The sequence below is a fragment of the Typha latifolia genome, chromosome 15 (assembly GCF_019914945.1).
Source record: "Typha latifolia isolate L0001 chromosome 15, TyphaL0001v2, whole genome shotgun sequence".
In the NCBI taxonomy this organism is placed as follows: Eukaryota; Viridiplantae; Streptophyta; class Magnoliopsida; order Poales; family Typhaceae; genus Typha; species Typha latifolia.
In genome coordinates this window covers 8,359,879-8,373,291 of record NC_133100.1, presented here as the reverse complement: position 1 = coordinate 8,373,291, position 13,413 = coordinate 8,359,879, and the positions used below count along the sequence as shown (strand labels likewise).

The window sequence follows — 13,413 nt, the reverse complement described above, 5'->3', positions numbered from 1 at the left end:
GCCTTTTGTACCCACAAAAGAATCATAACCATTGCACATTGGAAACGTTAGCACCAAATCATGCTTCCTCCCTCCTTCCTTGGAGTGGCCTTTTCATCCAAGTTGTTGCTAAAGTCCATTGGTGGTAGCATTCTATATAGACCCAGGAGGTAGGGAGTGCTCTCATGCACTGGTGAGCTCTATAGAATCTAAGACATAGTAAAGAAACAAGTGCAATATGGGTCTGGAGATAGTCGAAGAGGAGGTGAACGGAGGATCGCCGCTGCCATTGTTGTCGTTGAATCATGTTTCGTTTGTCTGCAGGTCGGTGAGCCGATCAGTGAAGTTCTATGAGGAGGTTTTGGGCTTTGTCAGTGTCAAAAGGCCATCTTCCTTCAACTTCCATGGTGCCTGGTCTGTTTGAATATCTATATTTATTCGTATCATTAAAGTTTTCGAGTTACTTGTTACGAAATGAGTGCTAAGTTTTTCTTGAAAGTAGTATATATCATTTTGTTAGTAGTAAGGAACTATGTTCATGAAACTCAGGCTGTTCAACTATGGAGTTGGCATCCATTTGCTGCAATGCAACTCCCCAGATGATGTACCAAAGAAGAAGGGAGTCATAAATCCCAAAGACAACCACATCTCCTTCCAATGCTCTAATGTTGAAGTCCTCAAACACAAGCTTGAGGAGATGGGCATTGAGTATGTGACTGCGCTCGTTGAGGACAGCGGTATTCAGGTCAATCAGTTCTTCTTCCATGACCCAGATGGCTATATGGTTGAGATATGCAACTGCGAAAACCTCCCTGTGCTTCCACTCTCCTCATGCCCCCTCAAATTTCCTTATCCTAAGGATCCTATCCTATCTTCACTCTATGGAGGTGAGCTTATATCTTGATTTAGTCCTTGAAATAAGATCATAACATTTGAAATAATTTTGACTTCTTTTTTTCTTTTTTGCAGGCAATGGATTGCCAAAGTTTCAGTTCAGGTCTTGTGCAGCTGAAGCAGAAGGGGTGTTCATGGAAACACTGGTCACTGACATGATGGATATCTCCTTCTAAGGAAGTTGGCTTCACCGCTTAGGTAAATGGAGAAGAGATTTTGGTCTTGAATGTGTACAGGGTAGTTATATGATAAAGTGTAAGCCTTCTTATAAAGTTATTTTGGAGTTCTAAGAAGGCAGTGTGATATGTCAACAATAAGGGCCCTGTAATCCCCACTTCTCATTCCTGTCAGAAAAAGGAAAGAAGAAAAAAAGAAAAAGAAAAAAAGAGAGAGAGAGTCAGTAATGTGGCTGTTAATTAGTTTTCTGAAATTCATGTAATAAAAATTTCTCTTCTCCTTTAGTCTCAATTCACAGTGACCTTTGTATGCTATAATTGGTAAATTGCGTGTCGCGCTAGTGCTTCAACTGTTCTTGCTGATTCACTCCTTGATTTACAGTGTCGAATGGAAGAGATCCATATGATATGCTCTTGCTGAATTCTAGTATGCAAACTGCTGCAAGAATGTTGACAAGGGAGACAATGCAATATTAAGATGAAAATTTGCGATATCGATATCGAACAGGCCGTAGGCCTAATGCTACTCCACCCTCATACAAGCTCATTAAACTAGACCAGTCTCTAGAATAACACAAGCACATTATACATCTCAATTCTTATATAGCACGCTTTTTCAAATTGTATAACATTGATTGTAGGATTCCTAGTAGCTGTAGTTCTTGACATACATCCCCTCTTTCGCATCAGCTGACTCGCCCTCACCGGTGTATTTTCCAAGCTGAGCCAGGGAATTGGCCTTCGCCCGGATGAGGAGAGCATCTTGAGCAGCCTTTACGTTCTCCGGTCTTCCTCCCCATGTCTTCAAGCATGTATTCTGCAATGCCCTGGCATAAGAGAACGAGACATGCCATGGGTTGGGGCTCTGGTTCATGGCATTCAAATTGAGTGTTGCCTCCACTTCAGATTGTCCACCAGAAAGGAACTATTTGCCACAGAACACATTAGCAATTTTTAGTCATCACAATCATAAGATTTGATAAAATTAACTATAGAGAATGCTAAGAATGAGTACCATGATGCCAGGAACAGAAGGTGGGATTCTTCTCTTGAGAAGCTTGAGGGTGTATTCAGCAACTTGTTCTGGTGAGGCCTTGTCTTTGCATTCAGCACCAGGGGTCACCATGCTTGGCTTGAGAAGGATGCCTTCAAACATGACATTATTCTCAGCCAAGTAGAAGAAGACTTCAGCCCACACCTTCTGCGCAACCTCAAAGGTGCGGTCGATGCCATGTTCCCCGTCGAGTAGGATCTCAGGCTCGACTATAGGAACCAATCCATTGTCCTGAGAAAATTCAGAACTCGCGAGTTTAATTATTTTTGAATCAAAATAATAGAATGATCATGTCTGAAATTAAGAACATCAGATCATTGCTATCATATGATCAAGAAAAGTATATACTTGGCAAATGGAAGCGTATCGAGCTAGTCCCCAAGCGGCTTCCTTCACTGCAAGATCAGATGGACCATTCGGGATACTGACCACTGTACGCCTGCAATAATCCTTGACATGGATAAACTTTGGCAATTGCAAACAAAAAATACATGTAAATTGCCAGAAGGATGCAAGTAGTTTCACCATTTAGCGAAGCGGGCGCCTTGTTGATAATAGGCTGCGCAGCGTGATGCAAGGCCATCCAATCCTTGGCACCATGATTCATCATTTGAGCCAGAAAGTGGTACAAGACCCTGAGAATAATCCACCAAGAGAATTTCGTAGCAGAACTTTTATGTTTATCACCTTTATCTTCTCCCTCTTCTTACAATGACTAAGTTCCTGATAGTGATATACAATAAAAACTAAATTTGATTGTTTCTTATTATCAATAGAATTCCTATAAAGGATTAGTCAGTTTGGTTCTTGAGTAAATATTCTATTGCTACATGATTTCCTATGTGTTTTAGTTCCATTCAGTTCTGAATTCTGATAATTTTGGCACCTTATTCTGATAGCTCAGATAGGCATAAGGATTATAGTTATTGACAATTCGATGTCTTCATCGTATCAATCAGTGGCTAAATCATAAAGAATCATAGCGTTACGCAAACTGCTTACCTTATCGACTTTGATCCCTGGCATTATGTTCTGCTCAGTAAGAACATCCACCATTTTCTTGCCCTCTACTGTTGACTGATAGAGTGTTTCTTCAAAGAGGATTGCACCAGAGATGTACTGACCCAAACCAGGCGCTGAGACTAGTAGAGTTCTGTAAGCCTGACGGTTCGCCTCGGTGTTCTCCAGCCCAATTGATGCAAGTCTTTTTCCACAAGTAGCATTAGATTCATCCATGGCCAATATACCTCTTCCTGGTGATGCGACGGTTTTCTGCAGAAAAAGTAGTCAAGTACAAATTCTTCAGCACTGCAATTTGAATGCCTACACAAACATTTGCTAATTTGATACTGCAATCATTGTAAGTTGTAACTATATCACAATGAAAATGAAAACCATCTTATATTTTTCTCATCTTTTAGTAAGACTCATTTTAAATTACTGTCAGCTTTGAACATAGTCTGTTTTCTGACCTTGTAGATATGTGAGATCTTCTATTTCTTCAGTTCTTATGGTGTTGACTTCAATTATGTTGTAGACTATCTACAAATTACCTAAAAATGGTGCTGTTATGTGAACTAACTATAAACTCCACAAAAAATGTCCTAGTCTCTGCTAGTCTGTAACACATCAAGTTCAACACTTCTATAGGAAATATAGATTGGTTTGCGAGGATACCGCAGTCTTGACGAGCTCATCGGAGTAGGCACCGGCACGGACGGTGAACGAGACTGCCATCGGCTGGTTCACCGCAGGCCGGGCGGCCACCCATTCAGATCTCTTAGGGAGGAATGATGACTTGAGGAGAGTAGCTGAAGCCATTTCCAAAGGCCTGGCAATGAGGAGCTCTCCTCTCTTACAACAACACTAGTGTTGTTTCCCTTTGGAGGGAATTGCTTATATTTGAGTTTATTTAAGGTGGTGAGCTACTGCAGTAGGATATGAGTTTTGAGGTGGAGGTTGGCCTGAGGATTTGAATGGTGGAAATGGGTGTCAGATGGGTGATAGGCTGTGCAAAGAGCTCCAATCCTTTGCTTGCTGGGTTTCTTTTCTTTGCCTTCCTTTTGTCTTGTATTTCCCACTTGTTTGTGTAGCTTGAAATATTTTTCTTCCCTTATTTAAGGTCCATAAAAATAAGTATTATGTGTGATCTTAGTTTCACACATAGAGACTAGTGATGGAAAGCAAAGCTATAAATTTGTCTCATATGATTCTTGTTCATATGAAACTTCTAAGGAGAGAGGTTTCAGGCATTAATTTTTGTTTAGAGACTTTTTATAATTTTAATTTTTTAATTTATAATAATAAACTTATGTATTGTAATCACTATAGAAAATATATAGACTCGGTTTTATATAATAAATCAAAATTCAACTATAATTAAATTATAAAAGACCCTGATTTTATTGTCTAAAGTTTATTCTAAGTAAAATTTTAGTTAGTAGTTACTAACGGATTAAAAAAATATAATGATATTTTCTCAAAAGTGAAGAAATTAAATACTTTGCAACAAAGTTGCCTTTTATGAATTATGAATCGATTATGAACTGTCCCTTAAATGGATTAAACTTTAGAATGTTTTTGAGATAATAAAAATTAAATGCAACGGTGACAAATACCGCTACAGTAATAAACACAAAATATAGGTTGTTTATATAAATTCGTTAATATTAGTATGATACAGAGGAGGCAATTTTAAATAGACAAGAATCTAGTACGAAAAGAAATATGAATAAAAAAAAAATAGAATATTAAATTGAGTGTATATTTTATTTTTATTTTTAGTGTATAGACACATAATTTTGCACGCTAAAATTTATTATTATAAATTTAAAAAGTAAATAGAACTAAATTGTAGTCTAAACACTAAAACCCTATTCTTCTTCCTCCCAAAAGATCACTTTTTTTAAACCCAAATCTTTCGTCTTCCTCCTCTCTCCAAAACCCTAGCCATGAATCCACCATGAATCCGCCAAAGCTCCTCCACGTCAACCCCCACGACGCCCAGAACCCAATCGAGCTCTGCCTCGAAGAAGCCTTCTTTCATCTCCAACCCCAATTAAAACCCCCTTTTCCTTTAACAATCCCTTCTCCTTCCCAGTACTCCCAGTTAAACCACGCCATAGCCTACGGTATTCTCACCGACCCCCACCTCGCCCGTACTCATCTCACCCACCTCCACGCTATCGTCACGGACGGCTACGGTATCTTCACCGCCATCCTTGTCAAGCTCTGCAACGAGTTCTACTCCAAGCTCTTGGAGATCCCCAGAGCTCAGCTCATTTGGGTCTGCTCCAAATTAGTCCAAGTCTCCGCTGTTGGTATCGAATTGTTGGCTATCTCCCTCTTGAGACAAATCCTCGGTGGTGATTTCAAAGAACCGAATTTGTGGCTATGCGTGGAATTGCTAAAAATTCTTTCTTGCAACTGGGATTGGCTATTGGATGAGCCGTTGGTGCTCACAAGTGCGCTTTTTGTTTATCTTAGATTGTTGGCAGATCATTATAGGCTTGTGGGCAGTGTGAAGTTGGAAGAATTGAAGAGGTTAGAGATTGATTTCTGCGTTAAAGCACTGAGAGAGTGTTTTGGATTGTGTTTGCGGATTGGTAGAGACCTTGTTCGGCTGCTCCAAGATTTGGTCTACATTCCTGAGTTTAGAGATGTGTGGAAGGATTTACTGTTTGATCCTAAAAAGTTTGGAGTTTTGGGCTTCGCAGATATCTCGGAAATCTACAGGGTGAGAACACCGAATCACTATCTTTTGCTGAGGATCACCCCTGAGATGGAATCCCAATTGAGATTTTTGCTCACTTTTGTCAAATTTGGGAACCAGAAGAGATACCAACTATGGTTTGCTAAGAAACACTTGTCTGGTCCTGGTTATGAGACTATTGTTTCTGACATCGTTAGATTCATATGTTGTGCTCATCATCCTTCTAATGAGATCATCCAATCTGATGTTATTTCTAGGTGGGCAGTGATTGGGTGGCTTCTTAAGTGCTGCAAAAGGAACTACTTTGAAGCTAATGCAAAGCTGGCTCTGTTGTATGATTGGTTGTTCTTTGATGAGAAAGTCGATAATATCATGAACATTGAGCCTGCTATGCTTTTGATGGTGAATTCAATTCCTCAGTATCTTGATATAACTCACACCCTGTTGGAGTTCTTGTTTCTGTTGGTTGATAATTATGATGTTGCGAGAAGGGAACTTATCGTTCGCGGTGTTTCAACATCATTCAGCATGCTGGTTAAAAGAGGAGTGGTTCATTCACTGGAGTCATTGACTTCTTGTGCTCCACTTTCACCATTCCTTAGAGAGAAGCTCACATCCTTACTCGCTGGATCAAGCTGCAGAGTTGTCAAACCAGTAACTGGTTTGCTTAACAAGCACAGAGAATCGGATGGAGAAGTAGCTCCTTCCTCTCCATCCTCGCAAGAAGATCAGCACAAAGCTAATCCTAAGTTATGTAATAGGTCAGTTAGGATACCAACCATGCTTCCTTGTGCTACCGATAATGAAAATTGTTAAGAGGCAATCAAGCAAACAAAAAAAACAAAAAATCGGATTTCAAAAGGATGGCTACCACATTCATAATGTTCTTGCTACACTATGATATGAAATGTTTATGAATACCAAATTGCTGTTACAAGTTGAAGGTCCAATTTGAACCGTCATACTTGGAAGGTGGACTTATCTGGCATTGCAAAAAATTGCCCCAGATTAAAACAAGTATATGTGTGCAAAATAGTTTTGCAATATCTACCAAGTGCAGAAGAGAGAATATTTCCATGTGAGAGCCAAATGCAGACAATCCTGTTAAGAATCCAGGATCAGAAAATTGCAGTTTCAGATCGGCTTTAAATATTATTCAGTCTGTTAAGTGATTGCTTGAGATGTTGATAAAATAATGAGCCTTACTGGCTAGTATACTGAAATTCTCCATGACAATTGTGGATTTGGAAAATGGATGAGAAAGACACTTTTACCAAACCAGGCCTTCAAAATTCCAAATATAAGCATACATTAACTATTGAAGAAATTGGAGTTTGGCTACAAAGATGCTTTTCTATATTGTTCTTTCAAATGCAAACCTCTTCAAAAAAATTTCATAAGATAACAACAACAGGGATCACCGAGTTTCCAGTTTCCATGCTTCCCATAAACATAATTATCATTCAAACTCGGGAAAAAAGCAACTCGAAGGCTCTCCAAAATCTGTTATTGTTCTCCAGTTTTGAAGGCATCGCCCAAATTCATATTCAAGTTGTTTCTCATGGTTCTCCTTCCTATTCCACCATTGCCCTTCCTCATCATAGCTGCAAACTCACCATAATCGATTTGTCCATCCTGCAAAGGTATGACAAAAGAACTCAATACTAGATGAAATAAGAAGACGATAGCACTTGGTCAATATTCTTGAGAACCTAAAATTGTTAGCATGGTCAACTTAGGAATGCAGATGATGACAATTAGAACTACAAACATAGAGATGGGGACCAACATTGTCTTGATCAATTTCTTTGATCATCTCCTCAAGATGAACATCAGCGAGACCAAATTCTCGGCATGCTTGTGAGAGTTCATCAATGGTTATGTAGCCACTTCCATCTTTATCAAAAAATGAGAATGCTGATATCAAGTTTTCCTCCCTCTCTAACTTATTCATATGTACTGTAGCAGCAAGGAATTCACCATAATCAATGGTGCCATTGTTGTCAATATCAGCCTGTCAGGAGTTGGCAAAATCCAGATTACAATTTGGACATTCAAATAGTCAGATATATTTTATCTAGTGCTTATCTGACATCCAAGTAATGCAGAGACATGATAAATTCTCTCAAAGACTAACTTCTACACTTACCGCATCCATAAGTGCCTGAATCTCATGCTCCATCAGTTCTGACCCCACCCTTCTTAAGCCATCTTTCAGTTCATCAAATGTTATTGTCCCACTATTATCTGTATCAATCATTTTGAACAACTCTTTTAGACCACCAATCTCTTCCTCACTGAGGCTTTCTGCAATAACCTGCAAAAGTGACAGAATCCATGTATACCCTTTTTCTTTAAGAGTCTTTATCTCATTGAGAAAGGCTTTTGTCTTAAACATTCTATTCATACAGAAAGCATTGATATGATATGAAGATCGGAACATCATATATGCAGTCATGTAGATAATTCTGCTTGAATTACAGTTCAATTGGAAAAAAAAAATCCCTTTCTATATAGACTGGCAATTGTAAACTCATCTAGAACAATTTCAGTAAGCCTATCCCATACATTATAATCTGGGAAGAATAAGAATCAGCAATCAAAAATCTTTATGAAATCTAAGAGAAATGGAAGCCTGGTGTCATGTGGCAATCAGATTTCTTTCACTGTGCTACCAGAACTAGAAAGACATACATCTTCAACTTTTGGCAAATTCAGATCATTATAGATATTAACTAACCTCATCCCATGTATAGAGCCATTGTCTGGAGTTATTCATCTTAAGATGAAAATAAAGAACAATGGTCATAGTCTGAAGCAAGGCAGATCCTTGGCAGACAAATGATGGAGAAACAATTATATTTACAAAGCCTGAAGAGAACCTCTCTTTACATGAGGCAATGTGCTGTGACAGATAATAGTCATCCTGTTCTTCAAACAGGTGAAAAAGAAAAAGAAAAAGAAAAGGTCAAACGAGAAGGTCATACCCGCAAAGCCATCTTCTTAAGCTTGTTCATTGCTGAGAACTGCTTCAGCCTTGATAAAACAGCAGAATCAAGAGGTCTATCAGGTGCCACTGTGTCGTCAACAATCCATGGATGACCTAACATAAGCACCACAATTATTAGCAAGTATCGAGACTTACTGAGCAAGAAATTCTGAATTAGCTCCTTTTGCCAAAGGAAACACTTCTCAAAGCCAGTGTGCAGTAGAGATGCTCACAGAGTACATCATGAGCAGTAAATCTCTTCTTTGGATCCCGATTTAGCATATTACGAATCAGGTCCTTAGCGCTCTCAGAGGTGCCAGGCCACGGTTCAGATTCAAAATCCAGACGTCCTTGTAAAATCTGTCTGAAGATTCCCGCTTCAGTTTCTGAGTTTAAAAGAAGATTGCAAAATAAAATGCCAGTAAAAGAGGTACGGTCAAAAAGAAGAAAGAATAATTAACTCATTAAGACTACAATTGCATGAAATCTGCCAGTTTGCAAGATCAAGCTGCAACATACCTGCCCAAAAAGGCGGAACTCCACTTAGTAGAATATATAAAATGACACCGGCACTCCATACATCTGCTTCCGGGCCATAGTATTTTCTAAGTACTTCAGGTGCAACATAATAGGGGCTTCCAACTACATCGGAGAATGTATCACCTGAACAATTAGAAGGATCAGTTTCTAAAGGGCTAATATAATATAATGATAATCAACATATCATTTTGCATATTTTTCCTTTTTACAAGATATAGAAAAGAGGGCATGCTCCCTCTTCTGAGAGAAAAGTAAGTTTGCAAATAACTTAGATGAATCGAATAGTCTATTAATGTAAGCACTTATTCACAATTTTCTGCTGTCTTTATAAGAGATTTGTTGAGATCTTTCTTATTAAACAATGTGGAGTTGGCGAGTTGCTCATATCAAGATAAAGATCACTTATTAAACATCAGCATGAAAATTCAATTTTCACAAATAACATTATAGATATCAACTTAAGATCCTCTTAAACAAAATAAGAACAAATGACACATATTCTCATGGAAAGATTTCAAACACTCACTTTTTGATCGGATCACACAAGAGACTAAGAAGCAAACATTATATATCTTCAAAGTGATGAATGGTAATACCCACCTGGCTTATAGAACACCGAGAGGCCGAAATCGGTGGCCTTGAGTGCGGCATCCTCGTCTGTGCTCGCAAAGAGGAAATTCTCCGGCTTGAGATCTCGATGCATAACGCCGAGCGAGTGGCACGCCTCGACCACCCCGACGATGGTCTTTATCAACTGCGCAGCCTTCCTCTCACTGTAATGCCCCTTCAGGATAATTCTATCGAACAACTCGCCTCCGGCGCAGAGCTCCATTACCAAATGCACGAAAAGGTTGTCCTCATAAGTCCCTTTGATGCGGACAACGTTGGGGTGTTCCGAGAGGTGGTGCATGATCTGGATCTCGCGCCACACATCCTCGTAGTCCTCCCGGCAGAGGAGCTTGCGCTTGGGGATCGATTTGCATGCGTACTCGGCGCCGGTGGACTTCTCGACGCAGAGATAGGTGGTGCCAAATTGCCCCTGGCCAAGCTTCTTCCCGATCCGGTAATGCTCCCTAAGGTTGGGGGTCTTGTACGGGAGCACGGAGGAGGGCTTGGAGGAGGAATGGGGCGGCTCGGAGGAGGAGGGCTGCTTCATGGGTCCACTCGGAATGCAAGAAAAGCTCCTTCTTTGACGAAATCTTGTGATGGGCCGTTAGGAAATCCAAGGTTTTTGACCTTCAAAGACAGAGCTGGAGATGGGTCCTCGAGAAAAGTCGATTTAAAGGTAGGGGAAGGCCAAAAGATTGGATCTTGAAGATTGGTGTTCTTGAAAGAAGTGGGTCGAAAATGAGGTTTTGGGCGGGGGACATAGAAGGGGAAAGGTGAGGTCTCTGGAGAGATACCAAGGTGGGAAGACGAGAAGAGAGGTCAAGGAAGAAAGAGAAGGGAAGAAGAGGTCATATCTAATACCATTGGTTGGAAGAAGAAGGAAGGAAATTTCTCTTTACTCAATCTCTATCAATTTTAAAGCCCTCTCTTTTTTTTCCTCCATTTTTTCCTCCTTTGTGCACCGATGCACGTCATAATCTATCACGATATGAGTCCAGGGGACTGTGAGAAGATCCTCTGCATCCATTTATTGCAGGAATTTAATACAACCTGATATTTGGCAGCCTTTGGGTAGTACTTAAAACGAATTCAATAATTTATTTGGTCTTACTATTGCAACATACTGCAGAGAATCCTCTTTTAAAGAAGTGGAAGATTTCCTTTTAAAAAAAGAAGTGGAAGATTTCAAAAAATAAATAAATAAATAAATAAATAAAGGTGGAAGATTTTGGATAACTAACATTTATTTTATTTAAGGAACCACAACGGAGTAGATTAACTGTTAATTAGCATTTGGCAATAATCAAGTATTAAAACTGAATGCTACTTTAATTAATATGGTCCCATTCATTATCTACATCTCTTTTATTAATTAGATTTCCGTTTTCTATTTTCCACGTTTAACAGATGCAAGGTTGGATACTTTGGATATAGATGGAATTAGTCCTATCCTTATCTAAAACAGAGAGAATCTATGATTTTTTTTTTTAGTCTTTTATTAGGGCAATTTGCATAAAGAAGCCATTTAGTTATGATATTTTTTATTTTTGGAAACCCTCTCAATTTTTTAATTATATTTTTGGACCTCTTTTACTCATTTAGTCCAAACAAACAGAGTACAAAGAAAATGTATCTGTGTCCTAAAATTATACACGAAGACAAATAAAAAAAAGTATAATTTAAATTAATCCAAAATACACATTTAAATTTAGTAAAAAAAATAGCACATATTAACTATCTAAATTAAAATATATGTTTTTTACTTTTGCCAAAGTAGACATCTAAATGTATGCTTTGAATAAGCGCTAAATGAATGAAATAGCTCAAATTTATTATTCAAAAACTTAAGAGCCGAAACTGCTTATACCATAACTAAGAGATTTCTTTTCATGCAAATCACCCTCTTTATTGTAACAAGACCCAATTGATATCTCGAGGAGAATAATATAATAGAAAGATAATTTGCTATAAGAAATGACATATCCTAAGTTAAATTTGGAGAGCAGTTTTTGTATAGGTTGGTCCCGGCATCAAATGGATGTACACTAATGTCTCAATCATAATAACTAATTATGCTATATGCTAAAAGAGAAATATGAAACTGTAGACGAGTGTAATCAAAATCATCGGATACGGATATCCGTGTGATTGATACTTTGACATGCATCTTATAGTTGGCTCGAATCGACCCCCACATGAATCCTAACCCTAAATTTTATTGGATCTATTCTAATTTGGTTTCATTGGATTCGAAGGTCCACATGATATTTATTAAAAAAACAAAGAAAAAATCCACATGGTATGAGATCATAAATAATACCAAAATACTAGGTAAGGGCTTAAATCCATTGGCTTGCATAGTGGTTTCTTTACTTAATTATTCTGCTCAATTCCTTCTTGTTCCTTTTTCTTTTCATTGCACAAGGAATAGGCTGGCATGGCTGGCATGATCTTTTTCTTCTATTAAAATATCTAGTTTTGGCCCTATTCTACTTGATTAGATTCCAAACAAGGAGACAATAGTTCAAATATAAACAAAGTGGGGATGGGAAAGAGTTAGGGGTTCTTCTGTGGATGATGGAAGCCATTAGGAATAGGATGAATAAAGAATGGTATGATGTACTTGCTTTATCCACATAAATGTCATATTTGGACAAAATTAGAGTCATATACCATGCTTATGATGGGAAAAAAAAACTTATACATGGTATAGTTGTAAAGAGCTTATCTTTCTTGGAAAGAAAGAAAAATGAAAAAAAATTTACTTGCTCATGCAATAAAAATAACCTGTCCAAGTATTCTCAATTTGTTCTGAATTTTTATTAAAATGATCTTTCCTTCCTATTTGCCTAGGTTTACAAAGAAGTGAAAAAAAAAACTAATTAATATATTACTCATGAACAAATAAAAAAGATGAGCTTTTCAAAATTAAGAATTAAATGTAGTTTTTGATAGGAAAATAAGTGTGAGGCTTTTGATTTTGTCCATCAAATTTGCTTTCAGATTGACTCTCAGCACATCATCACATGACAAGGGGATATTAAAAAGAAGAACAGAGACAAAAAGCCAGCTCAGCAGCACTTTGTTTTGTTTACTGAAACCCTGTAGCCAATTTAAAAAAAAAAGAGAAAGAAATTTCAACTGAAATGGTCAATGAATTATAATGTACTTTAAAGAATGTAGAATGATATAAATACACTTCAAAATCTTTCATTAGAGTCAAATCTCACTAAACTACTAAATAGATCCACAGAGATTAATAAGTGTTTGAATTGACACAGTAAGCAGTTCTAAAAAAATTGCAAACTGTAAGGGCTTTCTACACAATAACAGAGCATAGAGTTTCTATAATAAATTTAAAATCTCAGAAAGTAATTCTAGAACCAGAGACTGATTCGGTCTCTTTTCAACATAATTGTTCGTTCGAGGACATTTTCTAATACAAAGGGCAAATAATCGA

At 37.9% G+C, this 13,413-nt stretch overlaps 4 protein-coding genes across 4 annotated transcripts; 2 read left to right on the top strand and 2 right to left on the bottom strand.

Moving 5' to 3' along the window:
• Nucleotides 1-109: 109 nt before the first annotated feature.
• Nucleotides 110-1,341, top strand: LOC140801575 (glyoxylase I 4-like). The gene is made up of 3 exons (XM_073156743.1): nucleotides 110-393; nucleotides 529-866; nucleotides 949-1,341. The coding sequence occupies exons 1-3, from the start codon at nucleotides 218-220 to the stop codon at nucleotides 1,047-1,049; spliced, it is 615 nt and encodes a 204-aa protein (XP_073012844.1). The 5' UTR covers nucleotides 110-217; the 3' UTR covers nucleotides 1,050-1,341.
• Nucleotides 1,342-1,522: 181 nt separating this feature from the next.
• LOC140801574 (fructose-bisphosphate aldolase, chloroplastic-like) lies at nucleotides 1,523-4,001 on the bottom strand. Its single transcript, XM_073156742.1, has 6 exons — nucleotides 3,781-4,001; nucleotides 3,106-3,375; nucleotides 2,629-2,738; nucleotides 2,452-2,542; nucleotides 2,065-2,334; nucleotides 1,523-1,974 (listed from the first exon to the last, which is right to left on the bottom strand). The coding sequence occupies exons 1-6, from the start codon at nucleotides 3,922-3,924 to the stop codon at nucleotides 1,696-1,698; spliced, it is 1,164 nt and encodes a 387-aa protein (XP_073012843.1). The 5' UTR covers nucleotides 3,925-4,001; the 3' UTR covers nucleotides 1,523-1,695.
• Nucleotides 4,002-4,974: 973 nt separating this feature from the next.
• Nucleotides 4,975-6,740, top strand: LOC140801778 (uncharacterized). The gene has a single exon (XM_073157059.1). The coding sequence runs from the start codon at nucleotides 5,066-5,068 to the stop codon at nucleotides 6,629-6,631; it is 1,566 nt and encodes a 521-aa protein (XP_073013160.1). The 5' UTR covers nucleotides 4,975-5,065; the 3' UTR covers nucleotides 6,632-6,740.
• Nucleotides 6,741-7,100: 360 nt separating this feature from the next.
• LOC140801780 (calcium-dependent protein kinase 24-like) lies at nucleotides 7,101-10,932 on the bottom strand. The gene is made up of 7 exons (XM_073157060.1): nucleotides 9,945-10,932; nucleotides 9,324-9,467; nucleotides 9,038-9,190; nucleotides 8,803-8,918; nucleotides 7,965-8,132; nucleotides 7,605-7,829; nucleotides 7,101-7,450 (listed from the first exon to the last, which is right to left on the bottom strand). The coding sequence occupies exons 1-7, from the start codon at nucleotides 10,498-10,500 to the stop codon at nucleotides 7,322-7,324; spliced, it is 1,491 nt and encodes a 496-aa protein (XP_073013161.1). The 5' UTR covers nucleotides 10,501-10,932; the 3' UTR covers nucleotides 7,101-7,321.
• Between the last annotated feature and the right edge of the window lie 2,481 nt (nucleotides 10,933-13,413).